A 21,263-nucleotide genomic window follows, 5' to 3' on the forward strand; every position below is an offset into this window, starting at 1 on the left:
TGTATTAATGCCTTTTGTGAGGGATAGTATAAGTGCAATCATTTTGTATTAATGCCATTTGTGAGGGATAGTCTAAGTACAATCATTTTGTATTAATGCCATTTGTGAGGGTTAGGCTAAGTCTAATTATTTTGTAGTAATGCCTTTACTGAGGGATAGTCTAAGTCCAATCATTTTGCATTAATGCCTTTTATGAGGGATAGTCTAAGTCTCATCATTTTGTATTAATGCCTTTTGTGAGGGATAGTCTAAGTACAATCATTTTGTATTAATGCCATTTGTGAGGGATAGTCTAAGTACAATCATTTTGTATTAATGCCATTTGTGAGGGATAGTCTAAGTCTCATCATTTTGTATTAATGCCATTTGTGAGGGATAGTCTAAGTACAATCATTTTGTATTAATGCCATTTGTGAGGGATAGTCTAAGTACAATCATTTTGTATTAATGCCATTAGTGAGGGATAGTCTAAGTACAATCATTTTGTATTAATGCCTTTTGTGAGGGATATTCTAAGTACAATCATTTTGTATTAATGCCTTTTGTGAGGGATAGTCTAAGTCTCATCATTTTGTATTAATGCCATTTGTGAGGGATAGTCTAACTCTAATTATTTTGTAGTAATGCCTTTACTGAGGGATAGTCTAAGTCCAATCATTTTGCATTAATGCCTTTTATGAGGGATAGTCTAAGTCTCATCATTTTGTATTAATGCCTTTTGTGAGGGATAGTCCAAGTACAATCATTTTGTATTAATGCCATTTGTGAGGGATACCCTTAAGTCTAATCATTTTGTATTAATGCCATTTGTGAGGGATAGTCTAAGTCTAATTATTTTGTAGTAATGCCTTTACTGAGGGATAGTCTAAGTCCAATCATTTTGCATTAATGCCTTTTATGAGGGATAGTCTAAGTCTCATCATTTTGTAGTAATGCCTTTACTGAGGGATAGTCTAAGTCTAATTATTTTGTAGTAATGCCTTTACTGAGGGATAGTCTAAGTCTAATTATTTTGTAGTAATGCCTTTACTGAGGGATAGTCTAAGTCCAATCATTTTGCATTAATGCCTTTTATGAGGGATAGTCTAAGTCTCATCATTCTGTATTAATGCCTTTTGTGAGGGATAGTCTAAGTACAATCATTTTGTATTAATGCCATTTGTGAGGGATAGTCTTAAGTCTAATCATTTTGTATTAATGCCATTTGTGAGGGATAGTCTAAGTCTAATTATTTTGTAGTAATGCCTTTACTGAGGGATAGTCTAAGTCCAATCATTTTGCATTAATGCCTTTTATGAGGGATAGTCTAAGTCTCATCATTTTGTAGTAATGCCTTTACTGAGGGATAGTCTAAGTCTAATTATTTTGTAGCAATGCCTTTACTGAAGGATAGTCTAAGTCCAATCATTTTGCATTAATGCCTTTACTGAGGGATAGTCTAAGTCTAATTATTTTGTAGCAATGCCTTTACTGAGGGATAGTCTAAGTCCAATCATTTTGCATTAATGCCTTTTATGAGGGATAGTCTAAGTACAATCATTTTGTAGTAATGCCTTTACTGAGGGATAGTCTAAGTCCAATCATTTTGCATTAATGCCTTTTGTGAGGGATAGTCTAAGTCTCATCATTTTGTATTAATGCCATTTGTGAGGGATAGTCTAAGTACAATCATTTTGCATTAATGCCTTTTATGAGTGATAGTCTAAGTCTAATTATTTTGTAGTAATGCCTTTACTGAGGGATAGTCTAAGTCCAATCATTTTGTATTAATGCCTTTTATGAGGGATAGTCTAAGTACAATCATTTTGTAGTAATGCCTTTACTGAGGGATAGTCTAAGTCCAATCATTTTGTATTAATGCCATTTATGAGGGATAGTCTAAGTCTAATTATTTTGTAGCAATGCCTTTTGTGAGGGTTAGTCTAAGTACAATCATTTTGTATTAATGTCATTTGTGAGGGATAGTCTCAGTACAATCATTTTGTATTAATGCCATTAGTGAGGGATAGTCTAAGTACAATCATTTTGTATTAATGCCATTTGTGAGGGATAGTCTAAGTACAATCATTTTGTATTAATGCCATTTGTGAGGGATAGTCTCAGTACAATCATTTTGTATTAATGCCATTAGTGAGGGATAGTGTAAGTACAATCATTTTGTATTAATGCCATTTGTGAGGGATAGTCTAAGTACAATCATTTTGTATTAATGCCATTTGTGAGGGATAGTCTAAGTCTCATCATTTTGTATTAATGCCTTTTGTGAGGGATAGTCTAAGTACAATCTTTTTGTATTAATGCCATTTGTGAGGGATAGTCTAAGTACAATCATTTTGTATTAATGCCATTTGTGAGGGACAGTCTAAGTCTCATCATTTTGTATTAATGCCTTTTGTGAGGGATAGTCTAAGTACAATCATTTTGTATTAATGCCATTTGTGAGGGATAGTCTAAGTACAATCATTTTGTATTAATGCCATTTGTGAGGGATAGTCTAAGTCTCATCATTTTGTATTAATGCCTTTTGTGAGGGATAGTCTAAGTACAATCATTTTGTATTAATGCCATTTGTGAGGGATCGTCTAAGTACAATCATTTTCTATTAATGCCTTTTGTGAGGGATAGTCTAAGTCTCATCATTTTGTATTAATGCCTTTTGTGAGGGATAGTCTAAGTACAATCGTTTTGTATTAATGCCATTTGTGAGGGATAGTCTAAGTACAATCATTTTGTATTAATGCCATTAGTGAGGGATAGTCTAAGTACAATCATTTTGTATTAATGCCATTTGTGAGGGATAGTCTAAGTACAATCATTTTGTATTAATGCCATTTGTGAGGGATAGTCTTAAGTCTAATCATTTTGTATTAATGCCATTTGTGAGGGATAGTCTAAGTCTAAATATTTTCTAGTAATGCCTTTACTGAGGGATAGTCTAAGTCCAATCATTTTGCATTAATGCCTTTTATGAGGGATAGTCTAAGTCTCATCATTTTGTATTAATGCCTTTTGTGAGGGATAGTCTAAGTACAATCATTTTGTATTAATGCCATTAGTGAGGGATAGTCTAAGTACAATCATTTTGTATTAATGCCATTTGTGAGGGATAGTCTAAGTACAATCATTTTGTATTAATGCCATTTGTGAGGGTTAGGCTAAGTCTAGTTATTTTGTAGTAATGCCTTTACTGAGGGATAGTCTAAGTCTCATCATTTTGTATTAATGCCTTTTGTGAGGGATAGTCTAAGTACAATCATTTTGTATTAATGCCATTTGTGAGGGATAGTCTAAGTACAATCATTTTGTATTAATGCCATTTGTGAGGGGTAGTCTAAGTCTCATCATTTTGTATTAATGCCTTTTGTGAGGGATAGTCTAAGTCTCATCATTTTGTATTAATGCCTTTTGTGAGGGATAGTCTAAGTACAATCATTTTGTATTAATGCCATTTGTGAGGGGTAGTCTAAGTCTCATCATTTTGTATTAATGCCTTTTGTGAGGGATAGTCTAAGTACAATCATTTTGTATTAATGCCATTTGTGAGGGATAGTCTAAGTACAATCATTTTGTATTAATGCCATTTGTGAGGGATAGTCTAAGTACAATCATTTTGTATTAATGCCATTTGTGAGGGATAGTCTAAGTCTCATCATTTTGTATTAATGCCTTTTGTGAGGGATAGTCTAAGTACAATCATTTTGTATTAATGCCATTTGTGAGGGATAGTCTAAGTACAATCATTTTGTATTAATGCCATTAGTGAGGGATAGTCTAAGTACAATCATTTTGTAGTAATGCCATTTGTGAGGGATAGTCTAAGTACAATCATTTTGTATTAATGCCATTTGTGAGGGTTAGGCTAAGTCTAATTATTTTGTAGTAATGCCTTTACTGAGGGATAGTCTAAGTCTAATCATTTTGTATTAATGCCATTTGTGAGGGATAGTCTAAGTACAATCATTTTGTATTAATGCCATTTGTGAGGGATAGTCTAAGTCTCATCATTTTGTATTAATGCCTTTTGTGAGGGATAGTCTAAGTATAATCATTTTGTATTAATGCCGTTTGTGAGGTGTAGTCTAAGTACAATCATTTTGTATTAATGCCATTTGTGAGGGATAGTCTAAGTACAATCATTTTGTATTAATGCCATTTGTGATTGATAGTCTAAGTACAATCATTTTGTATTAATGCCATTAGTGAGGGATAGTGTAAGTACAATCATTTTGTATTAATGCCATTTGTGAGGGATAGTCTAAGTCTAATCATTTTGTATTAATGCCATTTGTGAGGGATAGTCTAAGTCTAATCATTTTGTATTAATGCCATTTGTGAGGGATAGTCTAAGTCTAAGCATTTTGTATTAATGCCATTTGTGAGGGATAGTCTTTAGTCTAATTATTTTGTAGTAATGCCTTTACTGAGGGATAGTATAAGTCCAATCATTTTGCATTAATGCCTTTTATGAGAGATAGTCTAAATCTCATCATTTTGTATTAATGCCTTTTGTGAGGGATAGTCTAAGTACAATCAGTTTGTATTAATGCCTTTTGTGAGGGGTAGTCTAAGTACAATCATTTTGTATTAATGCCATTTGTGAGGGATAGTCTAAGTCTGATCATCTTGTATTAATGCCTTTTGTGAGGGATAGTCTAAAAACAATCATTTTGCAATAATGCCTTTTCTGAGGGTTAGGCTAAGTCCAATCATTTTGTATTAATGCCATTTGTGAGGGATAATCTAAGTCTCATCATTTTGTATTAATGCCTTTTGTGAGGGATAGTCTAAAAACAATCATTTTGCAATAATTCCTTTTGTTAGGAATAGTATAAGTCCAATCATTTTGTATTAATTCCTTTTGTTAGGGATAGTCTTTAGTCTAATCATTTTGCATTAATGCCTTTTGTGAGAGATAGTCTAAGTCGAATCATCTTTTATTAATGCCTTTTCTGAGGGACAGTCTAAGTCTAATAATTTTGTATTAATGCCTTTTGTGAGGGATAGTCTTTAGTCTATTCATTTTGTATTAATGCCTTTTGTTAGGGATAGTCTAAGTCCAATCATTTTGTATTAATGCCATTTGTGAGGGATGGTCTAAGAACAATCATTTTGCATTAATGCCTTTTGTGAGGGATGATCTAAGAACAATCATTTGGCAATAATGCCATTTCTGAGGGTTAGGCTAAGTCCAATCATTTTGCATTAATGCCTTTTCTGAGGGATGGTCTATGTCAATCATTTTGTATTAATGCCTTTTGTGAAGGATAGTCTAAATCTAATCATTTTGTATTAATGCCTTTTGTGAGGGATATTCTAAGTCTAATCATTTTGCATTAATGCCTTTTGTTAGAGATAGTCTTAAAATCTGATCATTTTGTATTAATGCCTTTTGTAAGGGATAGTCTTAAGTCTGATCATTTTGTATTAGTGCCTTTTGTGAGGGATGATCTAAAGTCTGATCATTTTGCATTAATGCCTTTAGTAAGGGATGGTCTAAGTCCAATCATTTTGTATCAATTCCTTTTGCAAGGGATAGTCTTAAGTCCAATCATTTTGCATTAATGCCTTTGTTAGGGATAGTAAGTCTAATCATTTTGTATTAATGCCTTTTGTGAGGGATGGTCTAAGCCAAATCATTATGCATTAATGCCTTTAGTGAGGGATAGACTAAGTCCAATCATTTTGCATTAATGCCTTTTGTGAGGGATGGTCTAAGTCCAATCATTATGTGTTAATGCCTTTTGTTAGGGATAGTAAGTCTAATCATTTTGTATTAATGCCTTTAGTAAGGGATAGACTAAGTCCAATCATTTTGCTTTAATGCCTTTTGTGAGGGATGGTCTAAGTCCAATCATTATGTATTAATGCCTTTTGTTAGGGATAGTAAGTCTAATCATTTTGTATTAATGCCTTTTGTAAGGGATGGTCTAAGTCTAATCATTATGCATTAATGCCTTTAGTAAGGGATAGACTAAGTCCAATCATTTTGCATTAATGCCTTTTGTGAGCGATGGTCTAAGTCCATTCATTATGTGTTAATGCCTTTTGTTAGGGATAGTAAGTCTAATCATTTTGTATTAATGCCTTTAGTAAGGGATAGACTAAGTCCAATCATTTTGCATTAATGCCTTTTGTGAGGGATGGTGTAAGTCCAATCATTATGTATTAATGCCTTTTGTTAGGGATAGTAAGTCTAATCATTTTGTATTAATACCTTTTGTAAGGGATGGTCTAAGTCTAATCATTATGCATTAATGCCTTTAGTAAGGGATAGACTAAGTCCCATCATTTTGCATTAATGCCTTTTGTGAGCGATGGTCTAAGTCCAATCATTATGTGTTAATGTTTTTTGTTAGGGATAGTAAGTCGAATCATTATGCATTAATGCCTTTAGTAAGGGATAGACTAAGTCCAATCATTCTGCATTAATGCCTTTTGTGAGCGATGGTCTAAGTCCATTCATTATGTGTTAATGCCTTTTGTTAGGGATAGTAAGTCTAATCATTTTGTATTAATGCCTTTAGTAAGGGATAGACTAAGTCCAATCATTTTGCATTAATGCCTTTTGTGAGGGATGGTGTAAGTCCAATCATTATGTATTAATGCCTTTTGTTAGGGATAGTAAGTCTAATCATTTTGTATTAATACCTTTTGTAAGGGATGGTCTAAGTCTAATCATTATGCATTAATGCCTTTAGTAAGGGATAGACTAAGTCCCATCATTTTGCATTAATGCCTTTTGTGAGCGATGGTCTAAGTCCAATCATTATGTGTTAATGCTTTTTGTTAGGGATAGTAAGTCGAATCATTATGCATTAATGCCTTTAGTAAGGGATAGACTAAGTCCCATCATTTTGCATTAATGCCTTTTGTGAGGGATGGTCTAAGTCCAATCATTATGTGTTAATGCCTTTTGTTAGGGATAGTAAGTCTAATCATTTTGTATTAATGCCTTTTGTGAGGGATGGTCTAAGTCTAATCATTTTGATTAATGCCTTTTGTGAGAGATAATCTAAGTCTAATCATTTTGTAGTAATGCCTTTTGTGAGGGATAGCCTAAGTCCAATAATTTTGCTTCAATGCCTTTTCTGAGGGATGGTCTATGTCCAATCATTTTGTATTAATGCCATTTGTGAGGGATGGTCTAAGTCTAATCATTTTGTATTAATGCCATTTGTGAGGGATGGTCTAAGTCTAATCATTTTGTATTAATGCCTTTTGTGAGGGATGGTCTAAGTCTAATCATTTTGTATTAATGCCATTTGTGAGGGATGGTCTAAGTCTAATCATTTTGTATTAATGCCTTTTGTGAGGGATGGTCTAAGTCTAATCATTTTGTATTAATGCCTTTTGTGAGGGATGGTCTAAGTCTAATCATTTTGTATTAATGCCTTTTGTTAGGGATAGTAAGTCTAATCATTTTGTATTAATGCCTTTGGGTCCCCAATTGGCCAAATGTTCTAAAGCATTTTCCGTTACGGATCACTGCCATCTCACCTCTGCCTGCGCCGGTTCGAGTCTCAGATTCAGCCAATGTAGGTATGTGAGAAAGCATGCCAGTAGCTTCTCGTGGGTCGGTGGTTCTTTCTGGGGTTTTCCCGGGTTCTTCCTCCACCATTAATACTGGCCGCCATATATAGCCTATCGTGTGCTGAAAAATGGCGTTAAACCCCACAACAACAACAGCAACAACATTAATGCCTTTAGTAAGGGATAGACTAAGTCTAATCATTTTGTATTAATGCCTTTTGTGAGGGATAGTCTAAGTTTAATCATTTTGTATTAATGCCTTTTGCGAGGGATAGTCTAAGTCTAATCATACTGTTTTCAAATAAAAATATAATATTTATGCCAGAAATTATATTACATTCTAGATGCCATCTGGACAAGAGAGAACAACCCCGAATTCTATAAGAATAAGGCACATGTGTTACTTGTGATGGAAAAATTGAATATTATCGCAAAACCAAGAATATATATTGAAGGCAGTGAAGAGTTCAAGGTTAGTTTAATGAGCCCTCCTTTTTTATGTGATATTTGCATTTGATGAATTTGTTGTAAACTAGTAAACTGTTAATCCCACTGTCTTGGTCCAGGTTAGAAGTTTAAATTTTCAATCTTTATCCAGGTCAGAACTTATAATTTTTAATTTCACTTTCTTGGTCAAGGTCGGATGTTTACATTTTCAGTTACACTTTCTTGGTCCTGGTCAAAAGTTTAAATTTTCAATCTTGGGCCAGGTTAAAACATTTAAATTAAGAGTGATTATAATGTGTGCCATTTACAACACTTGCATTCCACCTTTAACATCTTGGTCTGGGTCAAGGTTTAAATGTTCAACTGCATTGTCTTGGTCCAAGTCAAAAGTTTAAATTTTCAATTGCACTTTCTTCCTCCTGCCAAAAATGAATTTTTGATTACTCTGTCTTAGTCCAAGTAGAAAGACAAATTTTCAACCACACTTTCTTGGTTCAGGTCAAAAGATAAATCTTGTGCCTGGTCAAAACTTGGAAACTAACTAATGACAGTAATTAGAATGTGTGTCATATACAAACTTAGGCTCCATCTTGGTCTATGTCAGAAGTTTAAATGTTCAGTCAGGTCCAGGTCAAAAGTTTAATTTTCAATCACACTTTCTTTGTCGAGGTCAGAAGTAGAAATTTTCAGTTTTGTCCAAGTCAGAAGCTTCAATTTTTTATTGCACTTTGATCCTCTTGCCAGAAATTTAATATTTAATTGTACTTTCTTTGTTTAAGTCAAAAGTTTAAATTTTCAACCATACTTTCTTGGTCAAGGTCAACAGTTTAAATTTTCAACCATACCTTCTTGGTCAAGGTCAACAGTTTCACTTTTCAACCATACCTTCTTGGTCAAGGTCAACAGTTTAAATCTTGGTCCTGGATAAAACTTGGAAACTAAAACAGAGTTATTAGAATGTGTCCCATTTACATTACTTGCATTCCATCCTTGACATCCTGGTCTGGGTTAGAAGTTTAAATTTTCAATCACACTTTCTTGGACAATGTGAATAGTTTAAAGTTTAAATCACACTTTCTTGGTCCCGGTCAAAAGTTTAAATTTTCAGTTTTGGTCTACCACATTAGTTAACATGTTCAATGACAGTTTCTTGGTCCAAATCAAAACTTTGAGAATGAAACATCTGTGGAATAGATGCCATTTAAAATACTTGGGTGTCATCTTTAACATCTTGGTCCAAGTAAGAAGTTTGAATATTCAATCATATTTTGTTGGTCTGAGTGAAAAGTTTAAATGTTCAATCACATTTTCTTGATCCAGGTCAGAGGTTTAAATTTTTAATTACACTTTCTTGGTCCAACTCAAAAGTTTAAATTTTCATTCTCGGTCCAGGTAGAAACTTGGAAACCAAGACAGAATCATTAGACTGTATGCCTTGTACAATACTTGGGTTCCATCTTTGACATCTTGGTCTGGGTCTAAAGTTTAAATTTTGAATAAGACTTTCTTGGTCCAGAAGAAAAGTTTACATTTTCAGTTTTGGTCCAGGACAAAAGTTTAAGTTTTTACTCTTGGTCCAAGTCAGAACTTTAAAAATAAAACATCTGTGGAATTTGTGCCATTTATAATACTTGGGTTCCATCTTAACATATTGATTACAGTCAGAGGTTTAAATTTTCAATCATGGTCCAGATCAAAAGTTTAAATTTTCTTGGTCCTGCAAGAAATTTAAATATTTAATATATACATTCTTGGTCAAAGTCAAAGTTTAAATTTTCAAATCACACTTTCTTTGTCCAGGTCTAAGGTTTAAAATTTCAATCACACTTTCCTTTATGATTTCAATATTTCTAACTGTTTCATGATAATTTATAAAATAAACACCAACATGTAGAATGTGTGACCGGTTTCGCTTTAATGCTTCATCAAACTAAATTAAAACTGAATTCAATATCACTGCTTACGTCATTAAATATGTTGTTTCTAAGTGATCAATGAAATAAACAATATGACATAAACAAATGACGTAATAGCTTACATTTTTGACCTAATTATCTTATACTTTAACGAATAATTTACATGGAGGTGTGCATATACAGCAAAGTTTAATGATATCTTAATACATACAAATATATAAAACTGGATCTTAAAGATACATATATCTCTACTGATAACTATATATGAAATTTATGACTAAATAGACATAAACAGGTTTATCACATTTGTATTATGTATAATGCACACTTATTAATGATCTATAAAATAAATAAATGTAAAAAACACATATCTTGATATATTCTTGCCAAATGTTAAATAGTTTATCAGAACTCAATTTATATAACAAAAACTAATGGTGTGCATAATGCTTGCTATCAAGTATTTTATAAATAATTAATCATATTATATTGAGAATTAATTTAGAAATGCACTTTCATTTTTAAAGAATTAGTAAACTTATTTGTATGATATTAGATTATACTTTTACCAATTAAGTTTTCCTGCAAAGTAGAATAATATAAAAATATTCTTATCTAATTGTAAACAGGGGACATATTTCATAAAATAAAAAAAATAAAAAAATTAATGAATGTCATATAGTGTTTTTGAATTTAGACCATTTGGATATACCGTATAAGACAGCGAATCAAATAGGTTTCCTTTAGCAGACATTCCATTTCAGAATCAGCTTTAACAATAGTTTGGAATGACCAATCTTGCAAGGTATGGGAGATTTTGTTAAAATATGCGGCAACATGAGATGAAAATGATTGATCGATATAATTTTTTATATCTGATCCATGTTGGTTCATACATTTAGATATTTGTTGACTGGTTTGTCCAATATATTGAATGCCACAGTTTTTGCATGATACCAAATAAATAACATTTGATGTTGCACAGTTAGAATCACAACGCATATTAAAAGTTTCATTCATATTATTACTATTGAAAGAAGCATTTTCATTAATAAATGAACAGTGTGAACATCTAGGTCTATTACATTTAGTTGATGATCCTATTTTATATGATGTTTTTCTAATTTAGAATTAGTTAGGATTTTTAGTCCTTTTATAAGCAAGTGTGGGTTTGCTTTCGTGTAGTGATTTAACACTTGCTTTACATGATAAGTTTAATAAATCCCAATGTTTATTGACAATCTTACCTATAGTAGGCAAACTTGGATTATATTCAGTAACAAAAGGAATGATATCTTCATTTCTACTTTTGATTTTACAGTGTAAAGATTCAAGTTGTGTAAAAGAAGATACTTTTTGGAAAGAAGTATTAATGATGTCAATAGGGTAATTTCTATTTAAAAAATGCTGACCTAACTCTGTCAAAGATGATTTAAAAACAGCGTCATCCGAAAAAATTCTTCTTTATCTTTTTACTCGACTATATGGTATCCCATTTTTATATGATTTAGGATGGCATGAAGAATATTCAACATATTAATGAATTTTCATATTTTAGCATGAACCATGGTAGTAATGTCATTATTTTCATTTTTCACGACATCTACGTCCAAAAATGATGCTTTAATTTTAGAGACATTGAATGTAAATTTTATTGTTGGATGTAATTTGTTTAAACTGTCTATAAAATAATAAAGGTATAAAGATGTTGTCTAAAAATCTTAACCATACATCTGGTTTTAATAGGAATTTTGTTTTAGAAAATCATTTTCTAAATTTCCCATAAATAAAGATGCGTAAGCAGGTGCCATAGGACTACCCATTACTGTTCCCATTTTATGGAGATACTTTGTATTACCGAATTGAAAAAAAGTTATTTTTGAGCACAAGTTTTATCAAATCACAAACATGTTATTTTGATAGTTTATATGTATATTCATTTTCTTCAAGATAATACTTACACACTTCGATACCATCATTGTGTGTTATATTCGTGTAGAGTGAAACCACATCAAGTATAACAAGTTAGTTTTGGTAAAGATTTCAATTTGGTAATGAAATCAAAAGTATATTTGACATATGAAGGTAGTGATTTCATCAGTGGTTGTAAAATGTGATCAGTATATTGCGATATATTATTTGTAATTGAGTTATATGTAGAAACAATGGGTCTACCTGGATATCCTAAAGGTAGTGACTTATCAACCGTTTTATGTATTTTTGATAAAATATGAAACAGGTGTGCGTATTTTATTTGGGAAGATATCTAGTTCATCATATATGGAACAATCGTGTACAGAGATTTGATTAATAATGAAATTCTGTTTCATATTATACTTGGTATATTATCTTTGAAAGGGGTGTTTATGACATTTTTGTGGTTGTATACCATGTTTGGGCTTGTTTACCATGTTCGGGGTTGCATACCATGTTTGGTGTCTTATGCCATGTTTGGATTTGTATACCATGTTTTGGGGTTGTATACCATGTTTGGGGTTTCACCTCCAGGTTCTTGATAGTTTGGTCAGTATTATACAATCTATAATAGCGGTGATAATTTGTGCTTCTTTTCATACGTGGTTATTGGTGACAAAGTTTATCACTGTAAACTATTATGTTTTGATATTTACATTTATGTACACGACCAATAAAAGAAAGAGAAAATAGCAGAAATAATGAGCAACACGGCAGAATTAAAATGTAGTAAATAAATAAGTACATTATGAACTAGCAAAGAACACCTAACACAAGGTAGGTTTAAAATATAATAAACAAATACGTACATTGATCAACTAGCAAGGAACCTATAAATCATTTAATATACAGTAAGTACATTCATTATCTAGTAAGGAACAGATAACTCATTTAATATACAGTAAGTACATTTATTATCTAGTAAGGAACAGATAACTCATTTAATATACAGTAAGTACATTTGTTATCTTGTAAGAAACAGATAACTCATTTAATATACAGTAAGTACATTTGTTATCTAGTAAGGAACATATAACTCATTTAATATACAGTAAGCACATTTATTATCTAGTTAGGAACATATAACTCATTTAATATACAGTAAGCACATGTATTATCTAGTAAGGAACAGATAGCTCATTTAATATACAGTAAGTACATTATTATCTAGTAAGAAACATATAACTCATTTAATATACAGTAAGTACATTTATTATCTAGTAAGTAACTTATAGCTCTTGGCAAAAGTAACATGCAGTAAAGATATAGTTACATGTACAGTGATCAACTAACAAGGAACAGATAATTCATGACAGATTTATGATAAAGGAAATAAATAAGGGGTGCTCTACCTTTATTCTGAGAGAGTGACAGGTGTAAGGTGATTCTCTTAGCATTTGCTACATGCATAATGGAGAGAATGTTGGCCCAAATTATTTTAACAGTTATTAAAATAGTTAAACACATTTTGTCACATCAGACAACACTGCTTCTGAAACTGCAATGAATAAATTACTGTATACTCTATAACCCAAATTACACCCATTGATTATGCACCAAAATAAAGTGATTTAAAAGTACTTTTTACGATATCAAAGATATACAGCATCTTTTTTGAAATGGCTAGTATAGCCAGCATGGAAAACCTGGGAAATTAGTTTCCTTTAAATAATCTAACCCTATCCAAAATATGAAACTGTAGAGTGCTTCCTAACAACCCTGATCAACCAGCAAAGAAGAGGTAACTCTTGGCATAATTAAAACTAAATAAGTACATTATCAGTTAGCCAGGAACAGATAGTTCATGGCAAAGTTAAAACAAGTACATAAATAAGTGCATTATGAAAAAGCAAAGGACAAGTAAATTGTGGCAGAATTATAACAATGTACATAAATAAGTACATTCGTCGTCTAGCAATAAACGAAGATCTCATGGCATAATTAGAACAAAGTAAATAAATACATTTATCAAATTGCAGGGAACATATAACTCATGGCATAATTAGAACAAAGTAAATAAATTAGTACATTATTAACTAGAAAGGAGCAGATAACCCATGGCAGAAACACAACAAAGTGCCTAAGTATGAAAATTATCAGCTAGAAAGGATCATGTATCTCATGGTAGAATTAAAACTAAATACAAACAGTATCTAATAGCAATAAATAACAATATAATCTAAAGCATGAAATTTACGTCTGACTTTGTATTTATGCACACAATTGCCTTCAGTTATCTTTTGTACAAATTTTGGGGTCAAAGGTCACACTTGAATGATTTGTTTTAATCACATTTTTATTTCTATAACTTTCACGTGATTTGAGATTAACGGATTAAACTTTATTCTATATAACATCCTAAAATGGTTATCATGTACCAAACAGGGATGAGGATGTTTTGTTGTTACCAAATGAAAATGGTCTGGAAATTGAATTGAGTACAAGTCCACCACATCGACCTTATTTAAGATCTTGTTATTGCACAAGAATGTTGGAGATGGTTTCAAGACTCAGCTATCAAATAGAAGAAATAGTCTGAATTTAGATTTCTGTATCATTTGGTTCAATGAATGTTCATGAGAGGGATTCTTCCAGGCTGAACAACATATGGCAATGTCATCGATGATGTAGTTAAGCTTGAGTGAGAACAGGGACACACAACTTAGGTTTATATGATTTTAATGTGGTTTTCATTTAAGTCAGCAAGTAATTCAAGTGAGAAAGCAATTAAACTCACCATTATGACAAGTCAGTCATATGCAAATTGATCTTACAGTGTTTATAAAAATGCTATTTTTCCCATTCAAGTAGGCAGAAGTGTACACTAATGGGGTAGAGGGGTAAACTTAAAAACAGTGAGGTTGTGTTGAGTGGCTATCTATTTATGTTAGCTGGTTAGCTTGACAGACATGTCAGTGAAAGGATGCTGATTTAAATGCTACCACTGAATTAGTCTTTGACAGCTGTTATGATGTGTCCTTGGCAAGACAGTTTACTTTTTGTTCCAGCACATATCTTGTAAAACACGACTCAAAACCAAACCATTTCCATATCATTTCCACTCTATAACTGTACCATGATGTCACATTAAAGTATGAAACTTTATTCTATAAATCATCATAAATCTTGTGTCCTGTACCTAATTGGAGGATTGTTAGTCAATATTTGTGCAACTTTCAATTCATTTGAGATCAAAGATGTGATGTGATGTGATTTGGATTTTTAACGTAGCTTTAACAATTTTCCAGTCATATCGCTACGATGTCTGCAATGTGGCAGTTTATAGTGATGTCTAGCACTGGGGCATTATGCCGCAGACATGTAGCATGATGTCCCACCCAGTCACATTATCCTGACACCGGGCCGACCAGTCCTAACACTAACCTCTTAATGCTGAGCGCCAAGCGAAGCAGCTGTTAGTACCATTTTTGTAAGTCTTTGGTATGACTTGGCCGGGGATCGAACCCACGACCTCCCGCATCCGAGGCGGATGCTCTAACCACTAGGCCACCGGAGCGGTTTTGAGATCAAAGAATAAAACGAGGTATTCATTTACATCAGCATTGAATAGTGGCATGCAACACTTTGGAGGAGGGGGGGCTCCCATCTTCAAGGTCAAGATAACAAGTGACTATTTCAAGTTTTCCATTACACTTTTATCCCTATAACTTATGCCATTGGATTCAATTGAAGGTCCATCTTGAAGGTGAAGATCATAGTTCAGTATTTTCTCATTACACTATCTTTTCATTGTTATAAGTTTAGACATATGTCATAAAACTTGGTATACTTTTAGCTTATTATTAGAGGTAATGATGTAACCACATGTGTGATCCATTATTTATATATCTCTATTGTTATGACTCTATGGTTTTAAACACAGAAATAGCAAAGAGCAAAAAGCAACAAGTTTTGTAATATTCAACACATAATTTATTTCCCTTAATTATGAAGTGAAACTTTAAAAAGAATTTACAGTATTGCAAATTAAATCCCCAAATAGTCCAAGAAGTTCCATTTCCAGTCTTACTGAATAAAACTCTAATATATTCTAGTGGTGATCAAAATAAGATCTAATGCCAAAGGTGTTGATGAGCCTGTAGTCTTGAATGTACTAATGTACCAGTGACCTGAAGTGTGATGATGTGCCAATAGTCTTTTGAGGAATCACAGCAATATTATCCAAGATTCGAATTCACTATAATTTCAAGTTAATGTCTCTGTCCAAGATAAGCACTTTGTAATTCTTGTGAATAATAATTTGAATAAATAAATGTACCCAAACCAAAAGTTGAATACAACAATATAAATGATTTCTGCCACATACATTATCAGAGGAATGAATAATGTTTCAAGCAACACAATTATATAAAAAGCTAAGACACATAAAAATGCTAGAATGTAGGACAAAAGTTAATTTCTAGAACAATCTAAGTTGTAAACAAGACAAGGTCTGTTACTAAAATTATAATAAAGAATATGGTAAACAACAGGTACGCCTGGTTATCCATCTGGAAATCGCTATGTCCTTGACTCAGACCAAGATAATGATCCTAGTATTTAACCTACAGCTGTTACTTTTGTGACAGAGTCATCAAGGTAATAGCATTATGTTTATTTAATTTGTATCATTTGTGTGCTTTATTAATATTTATATGTTTTGTGTAATTGTATTGTTCTTCACCTCGTCCGAAATCACGTTCATGTCATGCCTAACTAGCAAGATATTTTTGTAAGCAACATAATACATAATTTATATTTCTCTGTGTGATACTTCATAATTATACATGTCTATAATGTCAATGACCCTGTTGCAAAAGACAGTGATAATTCACCATCAACACATGTTTGTTACATTGATGATTCAGATTTAAATGGGCCTTTTGCTCTTAACTTGACTAGGTCCCTTACTCTTTATCTGTCTAGTTCCTTAATCTTTATCAGACTAGGCTGCTTAATTCTTTATCAGACTAGGCTGCTTAATTCTTTATCAGACTAGGCTGCTTTATTCTTTATCAGACTAGGCTGCTTTATTCTTTATCAGACTAGGTCCTTAGCTGTCTGGGCCCCTCACTCTATAGCTGCCTGCGCCCCTCACTCTATAGCTGTCTGGGCCCCTCACTCCATAGTTGTCTGGGCCCCTCACTCTCTAGCTGTTTGGGCCCTTACTCTCTAGCTGTCTGGGCCCCTCACTCTCTAGCTGTCTGGGCCCCTCACCCTCTAGCTGTCTGGGCCACTCACTCTCTAGCTGCCTGGGCCCCTGACTCTCTAGCTGTCTGGGCCCCTCACTCTCTAGCTGCCTGAGCCCCTCACTCTCTAGCTGCCTGAGCCCCTCACTCTCTAGCTGCCTGGGCCCCTCACTCTCTAGCTGTCTGGCCCCCTCACTCTCTAGCTGTCTGGCCCCCTCACTCTCTAGCTGTCCGGGCCCCTCACTCACTGGCTGTCCTGGCCCCTCACTCTGTAGCTGTCTGGGCCCCTCACTCTGCAGCTGTCTGGGCCCCTCACTCTGTAGCTGTCCAGGCCGCTTACTCTTTATCTTACTAGGTCAACTATCTTTAAACAATTTGTGCACGAAACCTAAGCTAGAACATTTCCAATGTCAGAAGTTTCTTACATAGATGGCTAAATTTTAAACAACCTGTTTACCAAACTGTCTGAGATTTTCTAGTTTTAGTTTCATGCAAAAGAAATTCATATAAGTTTCTTGAGGAAGTAATTGACAAAAAATGTATCATTAGCCAATACGTTATAGATAGGAAACATTGGCTGTATGATGATGAAAACGTTTGATGTATGATGATATATTCAATTATAGATGACAAACAGTGGATACAGGTACTATATATTATGGTTGGTCTAACTTGATTTAATTATCCCAAAATAGGCATTTTTCTTTTAATAACTTTGGCTACATCACTGGGTCAAGGTCTTGGACTGGTTTGATAATGAATGATCTTGCATGTGCTTGACAATGCTTGCTCCAACTTTGAAAGTCATATTTTTGTCTGATTTTAACCACTTTTCAAATATAGGTTTATTTGAGCGTTTTAGCAAACTAGAGACTTTTTCTGATCCAATTGTTATCAGATTTTGGTTAATTTGTTCAAATAATTAAGATCATTGATAAGTACAGGTATGAGAAAGTTTGATATCAGTGTATATTGAGGTGAACATGCATGTGATTGTCTGAACTTATCAGTACCTTATTGACTATTTCTGATCATATGTTGATCAAACTTGGTATAGAGCTTTATGTCACATGGTACATATTATACGCTTACAATGATCAAACTTGGTATAGAGGCTAATGTCATATGGTCATATTGTACTTTAACAATGATTAAACTTGGCATAGAGACTTATGTCATATGGTGCATATTGTACTTTTACAATGATCAATCTTGGTATAGAGGCTTATGTCACATGGTGCATAATGTACTTTTACAATGATCAAATTTGGTATAGAGGCTTATGTCACATGGTGCATATTGTACTTTTACAATGATTAAACTTGGTATAGAGGCTTATGTCATATGGTGCATATTGTACTTTTATAACGATCAAACTTGGTATAGAGGCTTATGTCACATGGTGCACATTGTACTATGATCAAACTTGAGGCTTATGTCATATGGTGCACATTGTACTTTTACAATGATCAAACTTGGTATAGAGGCTTATGTCATATGGTGCATAATGTACTTTTACAATGATCAAGCCCGATATAGATTAAAGACATTATTTTACACATGATTGACACGGCTTTTTACCACTTAATAGATGCTATCTCTGACCCACATTTAATCAGATTTGTTAAAGCAGCCCATATCATCAAGATAATTTTGATTAATATTAACCAGTGCATATTTATATCAGGTGATCTTGCATCTGAGACAATGGCTTTTTGTTTTACCACACTGGTCATGGGGGTTTTGATAATACATCGATCAAACTTGAAAAATAGGCCTGTATCATTAAGTGTTTGTTGAATTTAATAATAAGTGAAATTCAGGCATATTAAAGAAGTAGCTTCCAAGTGGTCTCTGGTTTTCACTTTATTTGCCTGAGTTCTTCCTCCACCAGATGAGCTGTCTGCCATGTATAGCCTATCATATCATGAAGAATGGCATTAAAACACATGAACAATAGCAAATATTAATGTTAATTGCCCATGTATATTTTGTTATATTTTCATAAAGTATGCAATATAAAATGAACGAATTACATCTTCCAAACATTCCGATTAAAACATAATCTATTGATTTACTAGGATGAGAATTACTTCCTTGCCCCATGCATGCTTCGTCAGAAAACACCAGAAGATGTTATCTGCCCAAAACCAAATCCTCAGATGGACACCTCGTCAGTACTGTGCTATGTTTTTGCAGAGAAATATTTGCCTTCTCCGATCTTTCATAGACTTCTTGCTGCCTGTGTTGCTCATTGGCCACTAGCCACAAAGAAGAAAGAGAAGTTGCAAGAAAATCAGATTTTCTGTGGTTGTGGTGTCTTTCAGCTGGACCAGTTCCACAAACTAATCCTACACTTTAGGGAATACGTCATATTTGTGAGAGTCATCAGAATGGGGATCAAGGAGAAGACTCCTTCTTCAGAGGTGTGCATTGGGGCAAGAGAGTTCATCACTTCTATGCTTTCCAAGATTATTGGATACCTGAGCCAGAACCTGAGATATGAGTTGTTTATACAATGTCCAGAATACAACGGCATCAGTGTCAACAGCCTGATTTCTGTGTCCCTTCTTGAAGAGAATACAGAAGTACGCTGTGATTTCCATGACAACATTATTGTGTCGTATAATCTGCTGAAATTCTGGTTTAACATTCAGGTGAGTACTAGCATATTGTTGCATTCTCATTTTATTTCTCAGTATGTTTCCTTAAACACTTGCAATATTATGTTATATTATTTTATCAGAACTGAGCGCCACATTATATCAAGTTTAATAGCACTGAGATAGTGGATTATAGTCATAAAACTTATATAATCATATTTGATCCAGAATCAAACCAAAATTCTGTTTACTATGACTACAGTAAAATAAAACTTATCTGATCTCGCCCATGTGTACACTGCATATAGAAGCATGCACTCCTCATCTGACACTCATAATCTCACTGTTCCCACTGTTTAAGTAAAGTCATATGGACAATGTTCTTTTGCATACCAGGATGATAAGGAATGAATTATCCAAAGATTGATCTCAAAACTCACTTTTTCGACTACATGAACATACTTAAAGACTTAATAATGTTTACATTTTTAATGTTTGTCAACATGGTTTTGTTTTGTAATTTCAGGATGATTTTTTATATGATATTGTTGTTGTAAATGTTTTTTTGTCTTATCTAATTTACTAAAGTGCATAGGTTTTTTGAAGATTAGGCTATACTAAGTCTATGTTTTTTATTATTATTATTATTATTATTCTCAGGCAAAGTCATTTTACTGAATGGAACACTGATTGATATGTATGTACTAGCTCAGAAGCAGTGTATTTTAGCCATGCAATGGGAATGTCATTTTTTCAAGTTGAATTAAACTTCAGTGTCATCATAATGCTAAGAAAGGATTAATATTCATTTGTCCATTTTGTCTGAAAGTTTGATATACATGAAATGTCAAATGCATCCCACATCCTGTGAATTTTATTTTGTTTAAATTTCAGGACCAATCTGGAGATGTTATTGCTTGTAAGTATATTGTATTTCCTAATTCATAATTGGCTTTAACTAGTTTTGACTATGATCAGATCTTGATCAGGATCATCTCTTTTATTCTTGCCTGCAGTGAATGTTATAATAATATGACTCTTGGAATGACTATAATCTGGTGTTGATCATGATCAGTGCTTTTTTGTAGGAATATGATCTGTTGTAGAAAGCTTGGTCTGACTATGACTTTTTCTCAGTGTTTCACAGTTGTTTAGCTGTCAGAGTTACATCAGATGTACCTCAGTCCCCTTATAATGACCAATATATACTTATGGGGACATCTAATGTACCTCAGTCCCCATATAATGACCAAGATACACTTATGGGGACATCTAATGTACCTCAGTCCCCTTATAATGTCCAAGGTACATTTATGGGGACATCTATGTACCTCAGTCCCCTTATAATGGCCAAGGTACACTTATGGGGACATCTAATGTACATCAGTCACATTATAATGACCAAGACACACTTATGGGGACATCAACTGTACCTCAGTCACCTTAAAATGACCAAGAATATATGTACTTAGTTCTGGCTTTGTCAAGTAGTTTTATCTGTGGAGACTGGTATCATACCCTCAAATATCTGGATGGAATCTTTTGTGCATTGTGTGAGTTTTGTCAGAACCTCTTATGGTCCATTTGTTGAAGCTTCTTTTATA

At 33.2% G+C, this 21,263-nt stretch overlaps 1 protein-coding gene across 1 annotated transcript in view; it reads left to right on the forward strand.

Annotated features, from left to right (window-relative positions):
• The window catches only part of LOC149789844 (uncharacterized), an 80,658-nt gene that overhangs the window by 28,280 nt on the left and 31,115 nt on the right, over positions 1–21,263 (forward strand). Inside the window, exons 5-7 of the mRNA XM_089971834.1 lie at positions 7,875–8,002; positions 19,138–19,713; positions 20,554–20,578. Coding sequence (XP_089827960.1) covers positions 7,875–8,002; positions 19,138–19,713; positions 20,554–20,578 — 729 coding nt within the window. The remainder of the gene's footprint in view (positions 1–7,874; positions 8,003–19,137; positions 19,714–20,553; positions 20,579–21,263) is intronic.

This window comes from Sinohyriopsis cumingii, chromosome 10, assembly GCF_028554795.1.
Source record: "Sinohyriopsis cumingii isolate HCF-2022 chromosome 10, ASM2855479v2, whole genome shotgun sequence".
NCBI lineage: Eukaryota > Metazoa > Mollusca > Bivalvia > Unionida > Unionidae > Sinohyriopsis > Sinohyriopsis cumingii.